The sequence below is a fragment of the Euleptes europaea genome, chromosome 2 (genome assembly GCF_029931775.1).
Source record: "Euleptes europaea isolate rEulEur1 chromosome 2, rEulEur1.hap1, whole genome shotgun sequence".
Taxonomy (NCBI): Eukaryota; Metazoa; Chordata; class Lepidosauria; order Squamata; family Sphaerodactylidae; genus Euleptes; species Euleptes europaea.
Window position 1 is genome coordinate 70,028,596 of NC_079313.1, and position 23,405 is coordinate 70,052,000.

Consider the following 23,405-nt stretch of genomic DNA (forward strand, 5'->3'; position numbering starts at 1 on the left):
TCTGAATTTACTTTATTCACCTTCAGTGATAACTTCCATGTTGACTTCACTTTTCCCGGGGTGGGGACAACAAAAAAGAGAGGCACTGAAATAGCAGCTGTTTTGGAGCAGCTGATTGTTGAGAAGGAGGAGAAGAAGAGTTGGTTTTTATATGCCAACTGTCTCTACCACTTAAGGAAGAATCAAACCGGCTTACAATCATCTCCCCTTCCCTTCCCCACAACAGGCACCCTGTGAGGTAGGTGGGGCTGAGAGACCTCTAAGAGAGCTGTGACTAGTCCAAGGTCACCCAGCTGGCTTGAAGTGCAAGAGTGTGTGTATGTGGAGGGGGAAATCCAGTTCACCAGATTAGCGTCCGCCACACATGTGGAGGAGTGGTGAATTGAACCTGGTTCTCCAAATCAGAGTCCACTGCTCCAAACCACCGCTCCTAACCACTATACCACTCTGAGAAGATTGCAAATAGGATGTTAGAAAGGGCAGGAAGGCATTATGCTTCCCTGGAGTGATTGTGGGTGGATATTAAGTACAGCTATTTAGTAAGTGGGAAGCAGTAGCTTTTAATATATCAGGCTTGTCATTACGTATTACAACTCCATTGGTCTATCTATGGCAATCATAGTAATTCAAATTTGACAGTCTGAGATAAATACTTACCTTCCTAGTGCTTTTATCCCAAGGCTGCTGACACTTGGGTGGACCAACCAGCTTTTCTCTAATGAAAAAAAAATGAAGTAGGACTGCCATTGGCCACCCAAAAGGTTATGTTGTGGATCATGAGATTTGCATGGGCAAAAGCTATGTGAGACCAGGGCGTAGTAAGAAGGGAAGTTGGGCAAGATCAGGTAGAAAGGTTGGTTGGATCCACCCCATTACATTCGTTCCTATACTTGGTACAACTCAGTTCAGAAAATGGAATTCTAAAAACAAACCTTGATTTCCATCCCAAATGATTGACAGAAGAGCTTGGAAACAGTCTTACTGAATGCTTCAGAAGCAGAAACACCAGCTCAAGGTGTGTGGATCTTTCTGCATTTGGGGCATATACATGGAGAGGGGGGCTTCTCCGCAACATCTAGGTTCCATGCCTTTTCTCTGAACCTCTGGTGTATCGCGCCATTGTTTTCAGTGGAGTTCTGCCAGAACCAGCAAGAGATTCAACAGTTAGGGAAAAGTGATGTCTCTGCATTTCATAATTACCTTGAAGGAAACAGCAGCAAAATGGTGTCATCAAATCTTAGAGCTGGAAATGACACCATGGATCATCTAGGTCAGATGTGGCCCATGGAGCAATTTTATCATATGGCCCTCCTCTTGGGAGATATCCATTAAAGTAGCCAAATTCTGCCTCCGGTCTAGTGGGATTCTTAAACGGCTAACTGAAAACGCTTCCCAGTGGAAGATCTGTCCTCCTTCAAATCATCCTTACAGAATCATCAACGTTATTATTTTATTCTATTTTATTATTTTAACCTAACTTTGATTTTTACCTAGAGCTGATATTGTATCGAAATAAAACTTGACTTGACATATGGCCCTACCAAGTTTGAGTCAAGAAACTAACGTGTTTTTTTTGTCCCAGAGCTTTAATTAAAAGGAAAATAAATTGGTTTCAAACATAGTGAGAGCAAGAGAAATGCCAAACTTACTCATATCTTTATTCAGGATTTCAGGCTACTCTCTTAACCAATGGGGAAACAGACTTGAATGTGTTTCATTGAGTTGATAATTTTGGGGAGCAGCAGTCTTTGCCTACTACCACCTCATCCACCTAACCCCATTTGCCACCATACTCACCTCATTCTGGAGCAGCTAACACTCCAACCCTCCTTGCTCTTCCAGGCACCTTTAAACAGAATGTGACCTCGGGTGCCTTCCCTTGTCGAACTATAACAGTCCGATGCCTGCTCTAAAATCTAGAGAATAGAATTACTCACACTCTCATCCTGAACTACTTCACAGGGTTGTTGTAAGGATAACATGGAGATGGAGAATAATGTCAGCTGCTTTGAATCCCCATTGGGGAGAAAGTAATTTCTGAGGAGTAGTTGTGTGAATTTATTTTAGCAAAATAAAACAGAAGTCCAATGGCACCTTAAAGACTAACCATATTATTCCAGCTTGAGCTCACTTCTTCAGATGCCATGAAGAGGAAATATTTTTTCCACTTTTATAATAAAAATTACAGAAGGGGAGGGGGAAAGGGGCAGAGAGAGGCTTGTTATGAATCTCATTATTAATCTTTTAGGTGTGATTCTCTGTGTAAGGAATTGGAACAGACTAGGTTGTTACATATAATAGAGGATGATGAGAGAGGTCGGCAGTTTCTCTCTCTCATGGGGTGCAGATAAACAAAAGTATAATTAAGTAGGATAAACAACAAACCATCAAAGAAAAAGAAGCCTGAAGCACAAGAAAATTAACTGACATCAGTAAAGTACGATAGAACATGTAAAAAACAGCCAATTAAATTTTCTAAAAAGTGAGTCCTGTTGAGCTATTAGAAATTATACTGTGTAAAGAAACTCAAGTTTCTGTTTAAGTTAGGAATCAGGATCACAGAGAGCTTTTAATTTATTGATGAGTTCTAATTCATCTCTTTCACATTGTATACCTTTGAGGTTTGTGTGTGTGTGTTTAGATCCATGGCTTTCAGATCTGCAACAGTATGTCCAGGAAGATCAAAATGTTGCCCCACTGGTTTCTGAATGCTGCAGTTTCTCACATCAGATTGGTTTTCATTGATTTTCTCACATAGAACTAACACATTTGTCTAATGTAGATAGATGGTATAAATTAAACTGGATGATATGCAAGTGGAGGAGCTTAATATGATATCGCTGATGTTATTAGGTCCCATAATATTATTACCTGAGCAAATGTGGGAGCAAAGTTGGAATCGAGATCTGTTGAAGGGTTTTCATTCCTGGGTTTGTGTCTGTTGGTTGATTCACTGTTGCTAGTCAGAAGCTGTTTTTGGTCTGTCTGTAAGCTAGAAAATTCCTGCCATCCAAGATTTGTGAAAGAGAAATATTCTTATCCAGGAACAACTATGGGTCATTGATGATGCACTGAAATTGTTTAAATTGTGTACTGCAGGTGACAACCAGTGGTGTTCTATTGCTACCTTCCTTGGGTCTGTCTTATAACAGGTTGGCTCTGTGTACCATTCTGGCTTTATTGATCTGCTCCTTTAGTATACTGGGAAGGTACTGTAATCCAAAAAATGCCTTTTGTAAATCCTCCAGGTTAGTGTCCCTGTATCAGGGTTCAGATCAAATGTGATTGTAAGACAGTGTTTGACTGTAGAGTAGGGATTGTTTTATACATATGTTATGGGTGGTAGCTGGAAGAATGCAAAAAATGTTTGGCGGTTAGTTTTTTTAAATATATATATGGTTGTGCTTATGTGTCCACTGCAAAGTTTCACAGTAGTGTCCAGGAAATATACCTGTTGTGTGCACACTTTACCCTGTATCAATAAATCTTAAGTACAGGACAGATATTAATGGGCAGGAGCTGAAGTGTCGCTGTAAGTTAGCCATGAAAATGTTTGCATACCATGGTGCCACGCAGGTACCAATGGCTGTGCCATTAATCTGAAAGTATAAACTGTTATCAGTTTCAAAGTTGTTTTGGGTGAGGACAAATAAGTAAAGTTCAGATTTCAGGTTTGCTGTGGTATTATCTGCGATAATGTTCTGGATGGCTTGTAGTCTACCTTTTTGGAGGATGTTGGTATCTAGGGACTCAACATCCATGGTTGCTAAGATGGTGTTTTCAGGAGGCTGTCAGCGCACTGCAGTTTCCTTAGGAAGACAGTTGTGTCCCATAAGTAACTTGGGGTATTTATGGCTTAAGGTCTGATGATGGAGTCAATATAGCCAGATACCACAACAGTGATAGTTCCAATACCAGAGACAATGGGGCTTCCCAGGTTTCCAGGGTTGTGTCTCTTGGCTAGGAACTTGGTTGAGGTTCCCATGGTGTGTACATTTGGGTTTGTTCTTGGGTGAGTAGCTCCTTCAAATTCTTAGTCAGATTTTTCTGGTATTCCTTTGTGGGGTCTAAGGATAGTGATTTATAAAATGTGCTATTGGAGAATTGTCTCTTAGCCTACTGTATATAGTCCAGTTTGTTCAAGATGACAACTGCACTTCATGATGTCAGGATTGTTTTGACAGCTAGTTAGGGCTTCCCTTTTGGTATGGTTGAGGCTGTTCCTTTTTTTTAATCGTTTCAGTTTTGGCACTATTAACAACGGCATTGTAAGTAATGATCCAGAGATAAAGCAGTTCAGTCTCCCAGTCTGTTTCAAAGCACCTTTTTGGGTATCATGGCACGGGGAAGGAGGGGCTCTTCCCCATGCTGCAGTCCCAACCAAAATCTGGACTTGTGGCAATTTTAAAGGGAGTTCTCCCAGAGGACTGGCAGGTGACAGCAGATGGCTGCAAGTCCCCATGGAGAACCTGTGACAAATATCACATCTGGTTTGGCCTTAAGTACCAACTGAAGCTTCTTAAGCCCTTTCTGAAGCTTCTTAAGCCCTTTCTTTAAAACCTACAAACAAAATCAGCTAGCTTGTCCCAGTGTTCAATTGTGTCCATCATTGTCACAGTTGTACAGAGGAAAATTCCTGGTTCCAATGTTCAGCCACTGAACAATTACTTAAAATTGCAAAAGTGAATAGAAGGTAGCAGCAACAGGAAACAGAATTAAAGGTATTAGGATTTGGAAGGTTGTTGTTGTTTTTTAAAAGGAGAATGGGGAGAGTTCATATCACCTAGTAAAATAGAGAGGTCCCTAGATGGGCTGTTTGTATTTTCAAATTTATGTTCCTCATTTGTTGTTTTATGGCTTTAACATATTACTTTGATTACTTTTGGTATAAAAGTGGTGTAGAAGTTTGGTTAATAAATGGGTTTAGAACATGCCGGGCTTGCCAAGGCACTTATTTTATGTCTTGTGGAAAGCTGCATATTTCTTGGTCTGTAACATTAACAAGTCTTGGGTCTAAGGTTGCCTGTTTTTTGAAGATGTTTTCTAAAATATGTGCTCCAGACTCCAGACCGTTGCCATTTATTTATTTACTCTTTTATCTGGAATGACTGAAGTCTTCCAAACCTCACTGGCACCCAGAAAGACATCAAATATTCCAAGGGGGAATTCCCTAGCCAAATAAAATTTCTGAGTCACAGGTCACTCATTTCTTCAGTTTTAAGGAGATTGCTCTTGAGAAAATAGTTGGCAGTTAATGCACATGCATCTCCTTGTGTATTTATCCATAAAGCTGAACACTGGGTGAATCAGTCGGAAGGGTTGGAAGGGCAGCACAACTTTAGAGTCGCATTCATATCGGTGATATACCTGCTAATAGATTCGTCCCCTACATTTTACATAGAAATTCAGTTTCTATTTAACTTTTCTAATTTTAGGATTATTTCTTTTAGACGTACAGAGCGCCTCATCTGTACTACCCTGTCTGCTCTTAACAGAACTGTGATATTTGCTACTCAGAAATAATTAATTCTAAAGTGTTGGCTTTTTACACCTCATGGCTGAGGCAGAATTAACCCTCAAATGTTACATCATGGGATAGCACTAATTTTGATACTACGGAGGCACAGAGTATGAATTTATTTACAAGGAAGAGGGTTGTAATAATTTCAAACACCTTTTATCAACAAAAATTGATTTCAGTTTAGTATGTGGATGAAATTTCTAGATGAATGAGCATCAAATCCCAAGCTTTCCTTTTTAGGATTCAGGTAGAGCTGAAAAGCGTTAGAAATATAATTAAAGACACCCTGTCATTGTAATCTACAAGTAAACTGGTTTTGAGCATTTTAATTGGTGCTTTGTATATATTAAATAAAACATGCTTTAAAATTTAAATTATACTTTAATGATCACTGAATAATGTATGACCTGTGATTCATTCCTCAGTGTTTTTGTGTTTTCTGAGCCTTGTGAGGAACAATTGTTTTTTAGGGAAAAATGGGTTAGTATTGGGTTCAAAAATAGAATGCAGGGTGCATCAGGAGAGCCTACTCCACTGGTAAGACTTTGCGCAATTTCCTTTGAGATGTTGTTTCTAAGAGACTTTTCCCTAACATTTTATCTTTGTGTCATTAAACTGTAATTTATTTTCTGTCACTATAAGTTACTGGGCTGTATTTCTATGAGCACTTTGCTATGAGAAAACCCCAATCAATAAAATGGGACTGATTTCTGAGCAGACCTATGTAGAATTGCTCCCTAAGTTATTTTGTTTGTAAAAAGTAACAGTCCTACACAATGCTCCCCCATAAGTCAGGAATGCATAAAAGACAATCTTATCACTTGAAACTGTCTAACTACTATCCCATCCTAAAACAAACTATTACAGTCAGACTAAAAATACAGGAACTATTAATTTATTACTGCTCTAGGTTTACTTCTACCACTAACAGTGCTCCAGAAGATGTGCAGAGGAAGGGAGTTCTGCTTTTTTGGTGGTGCATTTTGCATCATACAACCTCCTGTAGACGAGGCAATGTGGAATGCGTGGTTTGCTAAAAAGCTGTTGCCTCATCATTCTCGTATTCTTGCCACCCTCATCCCCCCACAGCTCGCTCACTGGGGCTTCTTTGAACATCTTTGTGTTAAGTCCATATAGGACAAGAGCAACTTAAAATATATGTAAGGATTTTTCTACCCTGACACGAATTGCCCGGGCTTGCCTGATTTCATCAGGTCCCGGAAGCTGAGCAGGGTTAACTGTGGTCAATATTTGGATAGGAGACAACCACAGAAGTCCAGGGTCGCTACACAGAGGCAGGCAATGGGCAACCACCTCTGAACATCTCTTGCCTTGAAAATAGGGTTGCCAACCTCCAGGTAGTAGCTAGAGATTTCCTGCTGTTACAACTGATCTTCAGCCGATAGAGATGAGTTCACCTGGAGAAAACGGCCGCTTTGGCAATTGGACTCTACGGCAAGTCCCTGCCCTCCCCAAACCCCACCCTCCTCAGGCACCACCCCAAAACCCTCCCGCTGTTGGTGAAGAGGGACCTGGCAACCCTACTTGAAAACCCTATGAGGTCACCATAAATCGGCTGAGACTTGTCGACTTTCTACCACCAAGGGTTTTTCTAAATATTTGTTACACCAGTTATCTTTTGGTTGAGTATTTACTGATGTCTGCCCAGACTACATACAAGTAGGTACACAGAGATGGCTGGGCTCATAATGAAATATGTCTGTTTTGCAGAAGACTAAAAATACAGAGGCCTTTCAATGCATTCTGGAAGGTTTGCTTTCTTTTATAAAAAGCTCGGGGCAACATTGGGAAATGAATAAGGTTCTCCAGAAAACTACCTAGCAAGCAGCATTGCTGAATATTATGGGATGTAAGAATGACCTAGGCATGATCCAGAGGAAATTAAGTGTTCTTAAGTCCCTTTGACTTCAATGGGAAGTGCTTTTGAGCATGCAACGAGAGCTCAGAATTCAAACTTTGCCTGGATCATGTCAGTACTTTTGCATCACAGGAACACAGCATTGTATATGTGCCTATTTTGGGGGCTCTTTGGATGCTGGTTGATCAACTCAAGGAACACGTGCAACATCCTACACTGGAAAGAGAGCACTGTCAGAAATACATTGTATGGAAGGCAGCAGTCTCTCCTTTGTGTCATACTACAGGGAATCATGGATTGTTCTGGCTGCTTTTTCCCCGTTTGTGTTTTACTTACTAATTCATGATTTGATTTTCCATAAAAATGTTTAAAGCAAATCCTAATTTTTTTTAAACACAGGCTATGAGCTGTGACCACTTGTGGTGGGGAGAGATATATATGATTGGGAAATCCCGTTCTCTCTACAAAGAATTGTATAAGCTCTCAGGAGAATGAACTGGCCAATTCCCCATCTCCCACTATTTTTTCCTCCTTCAACTGACTCAGCTATAGGTGATCTCAAAATCTGATGTAATCCAATTTTGACATCAAATTGCCCCCCCCTTTCATACTGCTCTGCAGATTGGATCTACAAGGTTTCTGATGAGTAGTCTGATGAACTTGGCATTATATTTTTCAGCAGTGAATGTTCTCCAGGGGTATAGATGTATGTATTTATTTTATATATAGGTACACGTGCACACTCACACTCACATATACCTTTCTTACAACACAACTGCCATCCCAGGCAGGTACTAAAAATGAAATTGACCAAGTCTTTCTTAGCTGCTGAAGTCAATTTCATTTTCAATACATTGGCATAATACTGGGTGATTAGTTTGTATGGCTGCACAGCTATGGGGCTAGGAACCTGCGCTGAAAGTTTCAGAAGTGTGCCCATTTGGGAGAAAAACAAACAAAAAAGAAACACAGCAACATTTCTGGTAGCATAGAGGACAGGGAGATTATTCCCAAATCCCTTGCCTTCCTTACTGTAAGGGTCCCACTTGAAGTTCAAGAATTTTGTTGGAATATTTTCAGAATGAATCCTCTGGAGCAGAGAGGGATCAAACTGTTAATGGGATCAGTCTTTAGGAATTGGATCATTGTTGCTGTTGACATCCCATGCCTCTGGAGTATGCTCAGTTCCCATCAGGCCAGTTGAGGGAGGAGGGCATATTTTTATTTTTGGTTGTTTTATAGAGACAGATTTCTCTGAATACCTGGGGACTTCCCAAATATGTAGAAACCCTTGTCTGTGGGTGGCCTGGTTTTGCTGCTTTCATCATTGGCAAAAGCCACCCACGTCACTATTAGATATAGCAATGATAAAAGCTAAACTCTGCTTATTTTGTGAAGTCCTCTAATTAAGTGACTAACTTTGTATATGTGGTGGTAGCAATAATCACATTGGATAATGAGACCCACTTTGGTACAGTCTGTATCACTGTGGGCATAATGGATGGGTGTAGATGATTGCTCTAGATTTTTAGAGAGTGCTTTACTATGCTAACTCAGTGGACTATGTTTTGCTGTTTCCCATATTCTTCTTTCTTGGTGTGCGCTGTGTTTCAGCAGTCAAATCTTTTCCCCCTGTCCTGTTTGCACAGCAGTGGCTCTCTGATCCCCACAGCAACACATGTGCCAATTCTTCATGTTCTTCATCATATTAACAAAAATCCTCCCTAAGCTGAACACTTGCTGTTTCTTAATGTTTAAGCTCCTTTACTTAAACCGTATCTTGAAGGCTCAACATTGTGAATGCTGGAAACAGAGTATTACCAACCTCTATGCTATGTGTCGTGATGGATTAAAACAGCGGAGCAAGATATGTTCCATTCATAAACTTAAGCAGATGTTCTGAATTCTGGTTGATTTGTTGCATGTCCAGATTGGATTAAAAAAATACAAAACTGTATTCAGTGTAACGGGATATGGTTTATTTAATAAAGCTTTACAGAGTTTTTTTATGGCTTTATTGCAGTTTGAAGGGTGCAACAAAGCATTTTCTCGACTTGAAAACCTTAAGATCCACCTGCGGAGTCACACGGGTGAGAAACCTTATCTTTGTCAGCATCCTGGCTGCCAGAAAGCTTTCAGCAACTCTAGTGACCGAGCTAAGCATCAGCGAACACACCTGGATACCGTAAGCATGATGTTATTCTATGTGGCCATGTATGAAGCACAGCCTTTTTAATGGGACTTTTCCTGAAACCAGCACAGGCCTCTTCCACTTATATGAGGCATCATAGTAGTCTCCAGTGGGAATTGATAAACAAGGATGAGCTTAGTTTGCCTGTTTTTATACATTTCTAGAAAGAAAAAGGAGGAGATATTAGAAACATGCAAGATGTTCTGCATATCCTTTATGGGGAGGTTTTCTTGAATTGCTATAGGGTAACTCCCAAAGATCTTGCTGCTATGGATGGATGTCTGTATCTGTCAGGATTTGTGCCTTACAGCTTCTTCACCTTTCCATAAACAGAAGCAAATAAATAGAAGTGCTACATACAGAAGCAAATAAATAGAAATGCTACATAGAGAGCCAGCGTGGTGAAATGGATAAGAGCGGAGGTTTGGAGCGGTAGACTCTGGGGAACTGGGTTTGATTCCCCACTCCTCCTCATGAGCGGAGGAGGCTAATCTTGTGAACTGGATTTGTTTCCCCACTCCTACCCATGAAGCCAGCTGGGTGTCCTTGGGCTAGTCACACTCTCGACCCCACCTACCTCACAGGGTGTCTGTTGTGGGGAGGGGAAGGGAAGGAGATTGTAAGCCGGTTTGGTTCTTCCTTAAGGGGTAGAGAAAGTCGGCATACAAGAACCAACTCTTCTTTTTCTAGTATTATTAATAATGTTAATTCTCTTATGAATTCATGCATTTTCTGACACTGTAGTGTTGATTTAAAAGGCATTCAGCCCAATCCTAAGGAGAGGTGTTATGATGGTGGCTGGGAGTGGTGCAGCTGCACTGCCTCCTGTGAGGCTTCCTGGCTGCAAAAAAGAAAAATACACGCGGTGAAAGATACAAACCCCGAAAATCAGCTAGTTGCATCCAACGAGGCTGCATTACCAAAAAAGGTGGCATAGCAATGCCGCAGCGCAAGGGGGCATTCCCAGGGTGGAAGGGATTAGGAAGCTGCCTAAAGGCAGTTCCGCCCCCAGGATCGTGGCGCAGGGAACTGTGCCACTGGAGCACTGCCAGGACTGGCATAAGTTGCCCTACACTGGCTGGGGTCCAGGGGGACTGGCGTAAGTCACCTTACACCAGTGTTCATGCCAGTTTGCATGGCGCAAATGGCATGGATGCCAGCATAGGGGTCATGCCAGTTCCTGTGCGGCTCTGGAGCCCCTTCAGGATTGCATGCATTATATGCAGCTTCTATTTGAGGCATCACTTATTGGGATTCTAGTACGATGCTCTCTATGTCCATTGGTATAAGGAGTGCTCTTCTGGGTATTAGTTTATGCAAATGTTACTTTGAGCATCCAGTGGTTAGCTGATGCTGATATTACACCAATATCCAGAAATCATTGTCCTTGTGCCAATTAAATGCTTCCTTCATTAGTCCCCCAGTTAAGATCCTCTTCTCAAACCCTTCTCAGGGTGAGGCAGGTGGCATCCATATGCAGGGCTTTTTTAGTAGTGGTGCCTCCCTTCTCTGTAGAACGCCCTTCCCCTTGAAGGTTGTCTGGCAATTGCACTAATTTCTCTTGGGCATCAAGGCAAAATAGTTCTTTTTAACCAAGCTTTTAATTAAGGGTGAATTTTAACATAGTTATATAGTCTGCTCTTTGTCTGTGAACTGTATTAAGACCTGTTTTAAGCAGCTCAATGTTTTATTTTTATGCTGTGGTTGGGTTTTTTAATGCATTGTTTGAATTAAGAAATTTTATGGGGTTCTATGTTTTTATTTTATTTTGGAAGCCACCTTAGGCAGGTTCCCTGTAGAGCTGACAGACATTTTCTGAATCGGGGGTCCCCAATGTGATGCTTGTGGGCGCCAAGGTGCCCTCCAACACCTTCTCTGGTGCCCGCCAAGTGTTTTTAGGAAGTGGGTGGAGCCAGGTAGGGCATTTGCCCTGCAAGGCTTCTGATTGACTATTGGGGAATTGACTGGCTGTGCAGATTTTTGAAAACGTTGCTTTGGCAGCAGCTGCCACCACAGCACAAGGATCTGCACTGTGTTACTGAAGTTAAGCTGTGGCAATCCTTTTGTGGCTGGCTCCACCTCCTGCAGCAGCCATTTTGTTGCTGCGCCCACCATGGCATGTCAGAATTCCAAATGTGCCCACAGGCTCCAAAAGGTTGGGGACCCCTGTTCTAAAAAAACAAATAAAGTCAACGGATAATTCCCATGGGTGGAAGGGACTTCTTTTCATGATGCTCAATGTCCTTCCCTCTCCATCCTCTTACAGTCCCAAATGCCTCCTAAAATGCTGCTTCTGGGGGACAGGAGGCCGCCCCCCCAGGAGCAGCATAAGAGAGGAGCTAGATGGCCTAGCCTGATCTCGTCAGATCTCAGAAGCTAAGCAGGCCAGCCCTGGTTAGTATTTGGATGGGAGACCACCAAGGAATAACAGGGTTGCTATGCAGAGGAAGGCAATGGTCAACCACCTCTGTTAGTCTCTTGCCTTGAAAACCCCATAAGGGGTCGCCATAAGTCGGCTGCGACTTGACGGCACTTTACACACACACACATGGATGTCTGTAGTGGGAAGGAGAATGAACTAAATCCCCTGGAGACTTTGTGACTTCCAGGACCCTCGACTGTGAGGAGACCCTGGGAGCCACCCTCAGCTTCCACTCCTGAAAGCAGCAACACACACGGTGTTTTCAAGGGACTGGCCTTTTAACAGCCAGTCATTGCCTGGGAGGAAGCCTTGAGCCGGGACGGAGAAAAGAGGGGTACGAGTCACAGCGGAGAGGCAGAGAACAAGAGCGAAGGTCTTTGGGAAGCAAGGATCTCACAGTCTCGGGCAGGTCTTCTACATCCCCCCTTCCGTCCATTGCAGTCCTCCAGCGCATCAGGCCATATAGTCTAGGAGACATTAATATGAATGCACTTCAATGTCCTTCTCAATACTCTGTTGCCATTAATGCATGTGTATACTTGATATGATGAAGTGGCTCAGTGGTAGATTATCTGCTTGGCATGCAGGTCCCAGGTTCAATCCCTGGCATCTCCAATTAAAAGGGACTAGGCAAGTAGGTGATGTGAAAGACCTCTGCCTGAGACCCTGGAGAGCCGCTGCCTGTCTGAGTAGACAATACTGACTTTGATCTGATTCAGTATAAGGCAGCTTCATGTGTCCATGCATGTGTTCATGTGTTCCATCCTCATAAACACATAAAATAAATAGGATTAAGCAGCATGACTACATTCAGATGCTCTGTTGGTCTTTTTACAGTGGCAATCACCGCAGGGTAAACATGGCTTTCTTACAACATGACCGATTTGTATGCTGTTACTTAGTCTCCAGGAATATATGGAAGCCTTTGGCACAGGTCCTAGTATTTGTTACTATAGACAGGGTGTAGTTATTTAATCACTTCTTACTTTCCTGATCTCACAGGCAGGAATGGAGAAATGGATAGAGTTGGTAAAATGGCAGCTTACCCAGTCTTCTCTCTGTGGTCCACAGGAATACATAGTAAATTCTGTGATGTCACATGCAGGAATTGAGATGTTGGCAGGAAAGTCATTGGTGGCAAACAGTTTTGGTATTACTAGCTTGCTAAAATACTATTGCAACAGCATCCACAGGTAAATGCATAGCCCAATGGATTGCCACAGGTTCCTTTTACTGCTACTTTGCCATGCATTTAATGTTATTTAATCTGAATGAAACTTGTGTATGCCTTTGGAAATATTTCCCTGTATACAGAGATCTTGGCTGTTGCCACTGTGCTATGTCACTGCTAGAGAATGTGAACATTCCATAAAAATGTTCCATAATTTTGACTAATAGTTGTAAATGTAAGCCCATGATTTGAAATAAAAAATGCAGTTTGTTAAAATATAATGCATAGCAATTTTCAGTGCCTGCATATACTTTTTCTTTCTGTGTCCTACCGAGCCTTGCACTCATCAGCCCTTTCTTTGTCCCAGAATGACAACTGAATAAATGGTAGCCTTCCTCTGGCCTGCTTGGTCCTTAGGAAGATGTGTCTGGTTTATTAAGTAAGGAAGCAGAAAATTAAAATGACTGTGCTTTGCTAGGCACGAATCTACCAAGTGGAATCTTAAAACTATAATTGGACACGATGCCCCCCCCCCCAGGTACACAAGGCCCCTTCACAGGTAAAGGACCTGGCTCCCCAAACAGATGTTATGCTGTCTGTTACATACTTTAGTGCTAGCCATGAATAGCATACCTATTCTCTCCAGTACCAAAGGAACATTCCTATTGTATTAGGTGGAACACAGGCAGGATAATGCTGCTGCAGTCATCTTATTTGTGAGCTTCCTAGAGGCACCTGGTTAGCCACTGTGTGAACAGACTGCTGGAGTTGATGGGCCTTGTCCTGATCCAGTATGGCTTTCCTTATGTTCTTATGCTTTTAATCCCAGTGGATTTATTGTGTCGAATTAGTGCTCCATTGCTCCTTTCTTCTCTCCTAGACTTCAAGGAATGCTGTTTCAGTGCTATAGTTAAACTGTAATTCAGTTTTCCCAAAGCACATACAAAACACTTGGATAATCAGAAACTCAGATAAACAGAGTGATCTAAAAAGAGTGACATGGACACAGACCTGCCACGGAAAACTCAATGAGATTGGCGTTTGGGGTTTGGATAACAATTTTTTTAACTGATGTGTCCAGGTCATGTTAGTCTCTCCTATTGTCAACCCACCCCTGGAAGCAAGCATACTCCTTAGGTCATTTACGTTTTTGGTCCAAAGCTTATAAAGAACAACAAGAGTCCTTCCTTTGTCTTTTCAAAGAGGTGAATATGCGGTTTAGCGTGTGGCCGGGTGTTTATGGGGCAGAAACCTGGCAGTTAATTGATATTTACTTTTCAAGCAGCTACACATTTCAGACAGTGCAGCATTAAGGAATGTGTAATGTACATTATGCCTTGCAAAAACAAACAAGTCATAGAAGGCAGTCAGTCACATTTTCCAAACCCAAGCACACTTACAATAACAATGTTTTATTTATTTGAAAGTCAGCTTTAGCAATTTGAATTTGTAATTACTTCTAAAATGTGGCTCTTTTGAAATTAAATATGCTGTATAGGATGCACCTTTTTGAAACTTAACTATTTGACGTTAATGTAAACAGAGTAGAGTGTTGGGGCAGACAAACTTGGCTCACCAATCAAGAATCGTTTTGTAGACTTTGTGGTATACACAGAACGAAGTCCCTCTTTGTCTTGGTATCTCTTGATACAGGTGTTACGGCAAAAAAAAATACCTTTAACTCTCTGCTCTCTTTTTCTTCTGTTTCTTTCTCTCCTTTTCTGCCTCTCTTTTTACTCTATGAAATATTCATAATCAGCAAAAAGGTACAGTAATAATTTTGACTGACATTTTATCCGTGTTGACCCTGTGTTGACATATTCTTTAATTTTCATTCTGTTCACAGACTTCATTCATGTGTTTATATAACTTATCTTGTTAATTTGTCCAATGCTTTTAAAACGTTGTGGTGTTTTAGTGTATTTCTTTTCTTTCTTGGTGTATGAAATTAGAACTGGCTAGTGTGCATGCCTCTATTAGTATTCCGAATGCATGTAATAGAAGGCCTTCAGCTTGTGAAGCAAACTCTGATCCCCTTTATATGCCTGCTGTGTAACTGAATCCTGTGTGAAAGTAAGATTGAAAAGGTTTTGGGCTAGCATGGATGGACTTTTTTGTGATCTAGTTTCTCCATCCTTAATAATGTGTTACCATAGCTGGGAAAATACTCTGCCCATCTAATTCCACTAAGGAATTGTATAATGGTTTCCATCATCCTTCCTCAAGTTTCGGTTCTCTGTGTGTTCCAGGCGCTTTCAATAAATTGACTTTCATATACAAGTTTCTGGGTACATATCGGGTTAGCCTTTGGAGCCTTGAATTGGTGAATGATCTTATTATTCCTTTGGAAATTTCCTGCTGGTACAAGGAGCAAGACTACTTATTCCTCTGGAGGCACTTACAAAGAAAAAGGATTTATAGGGACTGCTTAGTTCTTATTGAATGCATGTGGAAGCAATTTGGGATCCCAAATGCAGGTCAATCTGTCATTTATCTTCTCTGAAAGGAGGATCTGAAAATGATTACAAAGACCTGTTAGAATGTGCTGGTTTGATTGGATCGCAGATTATTAGGTTAGGGTTAGGTCTAAGGCAGTCCTGGAAACTGGATTAGAATCGACCCTTAAAGAAGGGATACCACTGATAAGAGAGACTATAGCTGCCTTTCTGGTGTTGGCAAGATTGACCAGTAATGTCCTAATCTAAAATTATTAAACTTTGCCTGAAAGGATGAGGCTCTTCTGTACAGTGACCAAAAAAATGTATGTCTTTAGGGGAAGACACATAAAGGTAGCATTTTTCTTACCATCTTACACCTCTAATATCTAAGCTCAGTTGTCTGATTTGTGGGATGACCAACACATATGGTAGCAATGAGCAAGATACATCATGCTAAAAGAGGAAGGAATAAATGAAAAATATATATTAATACAATATATCCTATTCTAAAGGTACTACTGATAGGGTTGCCAACCTCCAGGTACTAGCTGGAGATCTCCTGCCGATAGAGATCTCCAGCCGATAGAGATCAGTTCAGCTAGAGAAAATGGCCGCTTTGGCAATTGGACTCTATGACATTGAAGTCCCTCCCTCCCCAAACCCCACCCTCCTCAGGCTCCACCCCAAAAACCTCCTGCCTGTGGTGTAGAGGGACTTGGCAACCATAACTACAGAGGAAATCAAACTTACTTAGAAATGGGGCCAGTCAGATCAGGGACAGATAGCTGGAGCTTAGGGGTTGGTTCATAGATTGGGTGGTACCCATTCTCTAATGTATTAGACTGCTGATTGGTGATTAGTCTAGCCAGGATTCCCATGAAGGTGCAATGTTGTCACATGGGAGCTTTCCGTAAGGACACTCTGAGATGCATAATTTAAGTTTGCAGGATTGCACATCTCCTGATATCCTACACAGAAGAAGTGCCTCTTAAAATCAGGACAAGGATTATGTGTTAAAGGACCACTTGGTTACTGGGGGGGGGGGGAGTATTGAGGTCCATGACATTTCAAGGCCTTATATAATTCTTTTCACTGCACTTTCATCTAGTTCCAGGCCACCTGACCTAAAAACATAAGTACGTAGCTCCATGAAGTACTTAGAGCATTTGCACTGAGTTAAAGTAGTTGCTGCAGTAGATTATTTTTATTTTTTTCAGGCCTGTTATAAGCTGTTACATTTGTTAAAACAGAATTTTTAAGCTGAGCAAGCAACTTAAAGCTTTACAATATATTTGCACATTGGCCACAATCCCTAGATGTTTCATGTTCTGAACATAACAGTTCATATCTTCACAATAATGGTTTAAATTATGGGCGGAAAGGTACCAGCTGGATATTAGGAAAACATTTTTACAGTAAGAATAGTTCAGCAGTGGAATCGGCTGCCTAGGGAGGTAGGAGCTCTTCCTCACTGGCAGTCTTCAAGCAGCAGCTAGACAAACACTTGTCAGAGATGCTCTAGGCTGATCCTGCCTTGAGCAGGGGGTTGGACTGGATGGCTTGTATGGCCCCTTCCAACTCTACGATTCTGTGATTCCTGGCCAATGTTTCCAAAGCTGACATCCTATATTGTTTTCCTTTCCATGTGCTTTCAGAAACCATATGCCTGTCAGATTCCTGGGTGCTCCAAGCGCTACACTGACCCAAGTTCCCTTCGAAAACATGTGAAAGCTCATTCTGCCAAAGAACAACAGGTGCGAAAGAAGGTAAGCCCCTCAGTCCAAAGAACAGTCATTTCAAACGGATGCTCGCCTGAAGTGTTTAATGAGAGAACTATTCCTTTTTTGCTTTTTAAGGAAGGTTAATTGCAGTGTTGCTAAGGGGAAAATAATCTCGATTTTGGTAATGTAGTGATTTTGAGGTGTTCAAGACACTACTTCACCGGCTACTTTCAGTCATGATAAAATTGGTCTGGCCTAATCAACTATTTAATCAGCCCCTGATCTGTCCTAATTACAAATTGTGGTGCCCGGGAGGAGATTGGCAACAATAAGATTGCCTTGTGTTTGGTACTGACCCAGAATATCCAGTATTTTTACTGATCGTCCAGGAAAAAAACTGGGAAAAGTCAGACATTTAAATTTCTTGTATATTTGCAGTGAGGGTCTAGGCATCATGGAGGCTCTCCTGGCCAGCCAGACAGAAGAGAAGGCTGCTGGGCCATGGCTTCCCTCACTGTCAAAAGATGGCTGTGGGCCAGGGGAAGGAGGCCAGTGGGTGAAGGAGGCGTTGGGGCAGAAGTACATGCTAGGTGCTTCGTCCTCCAACACCAGCAAGTGTGAAGCAGCAGCCATGGTGGCTGAGGAAAAGCCACAACCCATGAGGAGGCTGCAAGGCCTGGGGGGAGCCTCTTGGGTTGTCACCATTCCACAGCTGCCGCAGCAGTTGCTTTGCACTTGGGCCTGGTGCTCCTCCAAACCCAAACAACGTGAAGCATGCTGTTTGGTAGGGTTGCCAGCTCCGGGTTAGGAAATACCTGGATATTTTGGGGGTGGAGCCTGAGGAGGGCGGGGTTTGGAGAGGGGAGGGACTTCAATGCCATAGAGCCCAATTGCCAAAGCGGCCATTTTCTCCAGGTGAACTGATCTCTGTCGCCTGGAGATCAGTTGTAATAGCAGAAGATCTCCAGTCACCCCCTGGAGGTTGGCAACCCTATGGTTTGAGCTTGGAGGAGATGGTGCCGAGCTCAAGTGCAAAGCCACTACGGCAGCGACTTTGAGCTTGGGTTCAGCTCAGCGCTCCTCCATCCAAACAGCATCTCTGGTATATTTGTTGACACCATCTAGCAACCGTAGGCAGCATCCAAGTTTGTTCTGGAAAGATCAGGAATAAGATGTCCAATGCTCCATGCCCAGCCTCCACTATTGCTGTAAAATCAGTTACTACTGAGCTTTCTTCATTGGTGGGGAGTCTCCAGTTGTCTCAACTAGCTGAACAACTTTCTCTTTCCTTTTTATTGGACTGTATATATCTTGTGAACAGAATTCTATCCATTCATCCATCAAAGATGTAACTTTAAATTCTGTTTCTGCTGCACATATATGCCGGTATTTTAAATTATAGAATTGTATACCAGGAAGAATCTAAAAGTAATCCAGTAAACCCTATATACTGGATGAAGGATTCTTACAAAGGATATGAGAATCCCATAGAAGATTAGCCATTATAAAAGTGAAGTGAATTAAATCTAATCCAAAGTGAATTAAATCCAGTGTATCAAGATCAATGTCTCAAGAAAGATGCCTGAATAGACTAGGACTGTTTTTCTCCATGACCTCTTAACTTGACCTAAAGTCATCATCCAAGCTTTTTTTTTAAACTGGGGTGGGGGGTTTAAGCACAATGTAACAGATAAAACTGTTCTCCATTTGAAGGCAATCACAGGCAGATTCCCTCCAATTTGAATCAGGGCCTCATGGAGAAGATAGAGAGTGTTTGTCTCTTCAATACCAAAATAGTTTTGCTAATTGAGACCACCCTCCTGAGGGGTTATCCTTCTTGAGATGAAAAAATAATGGTATCCATTTTTGGGGGGCTGTCTTTTTTCTCTAAAGGTTTATAACACAGTTATAACTGCATGGCAAATTTGTGACATTGTGTGATGGCGATCGTAAACTTCTGTTCCACCTTCTACACTGCCCTGATACAAATCAGAGCCCCAAATGGCTGTAGTACAGCTCACTGCTCTTCCAGAATCTTCTCCATTTGAGCCCTGAAGTGCCTCACCAGTGACATCTAAGTTGCTCTTGTGTGGCTTTAAATCAGGGCATCAAGCAGACAAGGCCAGTCACTTGAGTCTGTCCCACCCGTTCATCACTTTGGATCCCAGCTGATCGATGCCTGGGAAAGTCTCACAAAATTGGATCTCACCCTCATCCTGTTGGTTATTTCAAACAGCAGCAGCAGCCCTGGCTTAGCCAAATATGGATAGGGTGAGTTTATTCTCACATTTAAAGACATACAACAACAACAAAATCAATGCTTTATTTATCCCTAGGATTGCCAGCCCTCCAAATGCAAAGCTTTTGGGGTGTGGAGCCTGGGGAGGGGAGCACTGCAGCCACACATACACTGGCAATGCTCTAGGAATTTCTCCAGTCTGTATGGTCTTTACCATAGAGATTGAGGGAATTCCTAGAACATTGCAGGAGGGGAGCTGACCATGCTGCTCTTCCTCCCTGCTTTTTCTCCTTAAAGTACAGGAGAATGAGGATGTGGCATATATTCTGACTTTGCAAGTGTATGATCCTGTATATTTATTACCTATCTGTACTCTGACAAAGTTGCATCAAGGTACTGTTAAGAGAACAAAATGAAGTAGTTGCTTAGTAGTATTTTAAAGCTTTATTGGCTGCAGTTGTGACTCCGAATTTTTTTCAGTATAAAAACAAACTTCCTGTTAGACAGAATGTTATACCGATTTGACTGAGCCTTTTAGTTTAGAATTACTGAGCCCAGGGGAAGGCAGAATGCAAAATTGTAAACTTCAAAACAATAACCATTTATTAATGGTCTCAAAATAGGATGACTGTTGCTGTGAAATTTGAGCCTTGTGTTATGACAAAAGCTTGGCAACATCAGCATGTTTAAAAGAGAATTAGAAATGCTTTTCTTTCTTAATTCTTCTCTCCTGCTGTTTTTAATGCTATCGACATTGTGGTTTGCAAAGAGCATGCTTCAGACACTTTTGCCAGTGCATTAATCTACATGGAAAACAGCTGACATATCAGCAGAACCTCTGGCACATTACCGACAGGCCACCATTTTGCCAGTACTAATCTGATAACACTTGTCCTCTCCTATCAAATGTCTTTCCAGCCATTGCAGTTACAAATGTGATGCACTTCTTTCAAAAAAGAGGAACCTGGGATTCTGGGAGGAGGCAGGGGAGAGGAGCGTAGCTAAATGAATCCATAAAATTGCATGAAGCACAATGGCACATTATTTTTCTGAGAACCAAAATTTTGCTGATTTAAGATTACCATGCTTAATTTGCGTGCTCAAGAAAACCCAAACAACCTCTAATTAAAATCACTAAGCACCTAATATATCTTCAATTACTCCAGTGCTAGAAACAATGACATTTTGTTCCTTCTTTCTATATGTCGGCTATAAGCGACACAACATATGCACCCAATTAGTAGCGCTTTGGTTCTTCACTTTGAAATGAAAATCTCTTTGCTTTGTCCTCCCGCTCTAGCTCCACTCATGCTCTGATGTTGAACAAGACATACTAAGCGAGTGCTTAGCCATGCAGCAGCTCCACCCTTCCTCACAGCACATCCTGGATGGGAAATGTGGGCGATCAATGGGCCACCGTGACCTAATACCAGGTGAGAAAATTCCTCATAAAGATGATGCAGAATGTGCCGTCCAGTAGGGTGCTTTGGAGAACCTACACTGAAAGCCTCACCCAGCCAGAAAGCTCACTGCAGGAACAAACTCACCACCCTTCAGCCCACCATACCTCATTGGTTGCTGAGAGAATAAAATGCCACTCTAATCTCTTCAGAAGAAAAGTGAGATTGTCCAGTGATAACTCATTTTTGACATGCCACCTGTGGCTCCAAACAAAAGTGCTCCAACAAAAGCCAAGAAGGAGAGAACCCTCCATGTGGAAGCAGACAAGGGCATCAGGGGATGAGATTTAGTATTGGTTTGGGGGGACCAGTAAGGGGTTAAGCTGCTGATTCAGCTAAACTAATAATGCACAAGTGGAGTCAGTGCCTTGTGGGTGGGTACAGCAGCATTATGGGTGGGATGCCAGGCTGCCAGCAACTGTACGAAGTGGAACACAAAGAACTAAAGGAGTCCTCCTTCCAAGTTGGTAATTGGAACCAACAGGTGGTCTCAAACCAAGATAGAATTCCATGAGGTAGAGTGCTTTAGTAATATGTTTGGGAATCAAAATTCCTAGGTTAGTGTACATACTAGACTACACAAGCTTCAAAAAGTAGCGTACAGTCAGATCCACTATATAATGCTTCCTTTTATTCCTGTTGAAAATACTTGTTTATGCTGGGCTGTTTTCTCAAAGAAACCACAGCATTAAGGTACAGAGTGCTGTGCCATTGGGATTACTTAGATTACCGAGAACCTTTCCTCCTCAACTAACGCTGCAGCATATTTTAAATATGTCAAGGATGAAAGCTAACATACAGAGATGAATAGTTTTTCAAGTCTGCTATTCCTGGTGCCCAACTTCAAACCAAGCTTGTGCTTTGGCTTGTGGAAGAGAGTATATGAGAAGAATGCTCTCTGTGATCCACAATACATGAGCCTTGAAATCCTGCATTTTCGAAATCAATGAGATACTTCAGTAGAGGATTGCTGAAATTTCAAGTTCTTAGCCATCATTTTTTTGAAAAGAAATTAAGAGCATGAGAACAGCATTCTGTTTCCAGCAGCAGCCAGCCAGTTACTGCTTGAAAGCCGAGAAGCAGGGTGTAAGCAACAGCTTCCTTAATTTCATTGTGGAAATTGCCTTATGAGAACGATTATCTTGTTCGTCTGCATGACCACTCTGTGCGACTGGCCATTTTCATTGCTGTTTGTACTATATACATGGGAAACTAAGATGATGACTTCCCCAGATCTTCTCTATTAACTTGAGCTTCGGTATTGTATGAACACAAATCTCCCTTTTCTAAATCTATTTATTGGCTATTACTGGGCCAGAATGACTCCCATTATGGGGGAGAAACCCATAAGCCAAGTAGCACCTTGCAGAGAGCTTATTTTTTGTTGCTTCCTCTATCTCTGTATTTTCTGGAGTTGCATTTTTATCATTATTTTTGCAGCTACTTGGCAGAGACCCTGAAAAGCCTTTATCCCAGATGGTTTGTGATGCTAGCTTGGTAACAGATGTTAGGGCTAAAGGTTAAACCATTTAGATTTGATAGATGACATGTTTTTATAAACGGAAGTGGTTAACGTGTTAAGAAGCCCAAGTCATCTTCTCCCAAGCCAGGAATAGGCAGACAGAACTTATGCAGTCTATACACAGCACAGTTCCCCCTGGTGATCATTCCTCATTTTAATGAACATTAAGGAACTGAAACAACCAAATGTTTTAGGAGCATTCCAATTAGACAAAATTCCCAGGCTGTGACTTAGAGACTTGCTTTTCCTTAGTGACAGTTTTCCAGGATGGCAAAATAAGAGTTGGTACAGAATGCAGGGAAAATTCTTTTCTTACCAAGCTAACAACAAAAATTGCACTGACCTCAGTGCTTATGCTGTTTCGTGGCTATGGTTATGATCCCCAAACAGGCAATACTACGCACTGTGGCTTCTCTTTGGAGATAAGTAAGCAAACAGTGTCATGATAAGATGTGAACTAAAAAAACTCCAGTGTATGAAACCTTGAGAAGATTGACTGTTACTCATAGGGCCTCTTTACACCTCATGAGGGGAAAACCTGTGTCTTTGAGGCAAAACTACATGATATGTTAGGTCACTTGTTTACACTAGGTTTTTTTTTTAAGAGTTTATTGTTAGAAAGTGCAAAAAACCCCAGGAACATCAGAAATTAAGAATGAAAAAACCAATACACAGATTACATAGACCAAAACAACAACAACGATAACAAAAATTACATAGACCAACGAAAAAGACCATTCTTGAACTTCATTTGCAAACCCCAATGTGAGCATCAATACATTCCACTAATTCTTTGCTCATTAAGACAAAAATATTGGTTTACCTAATTAAATTACTTATA

General features: G+C 41.7%; 1 protein-coding gene across 1 annotated transcript in view; it reads left to right on the forward strand.

Annotated features, from left to right (window-relative positions):
* The window catches only part of GLIS1 (GLIS family zinc finger 1), a 231,663-nt gene that overhangs the window by 161,535 nt on the left and 46,723 nt on the right, over positions 1-23,405 (forward strand). The window contains exons 4-6 of the mRNA XM_056844412.1: positions 9,424-9,585; positions 17,278-17,388; positions 20,883-21,015. Of these exons, the coding sequence (XP_056700390.1) occupies positions 9,424-9,585; positions 17,278-17,388; positions 20,883-21,015 (406 nt within the window). The remainder of the gene's footprint in view (positions 1-9,423; positions 9,586-17,277; positions 17,389-20,882; positions 21,016-23,405) is intronic.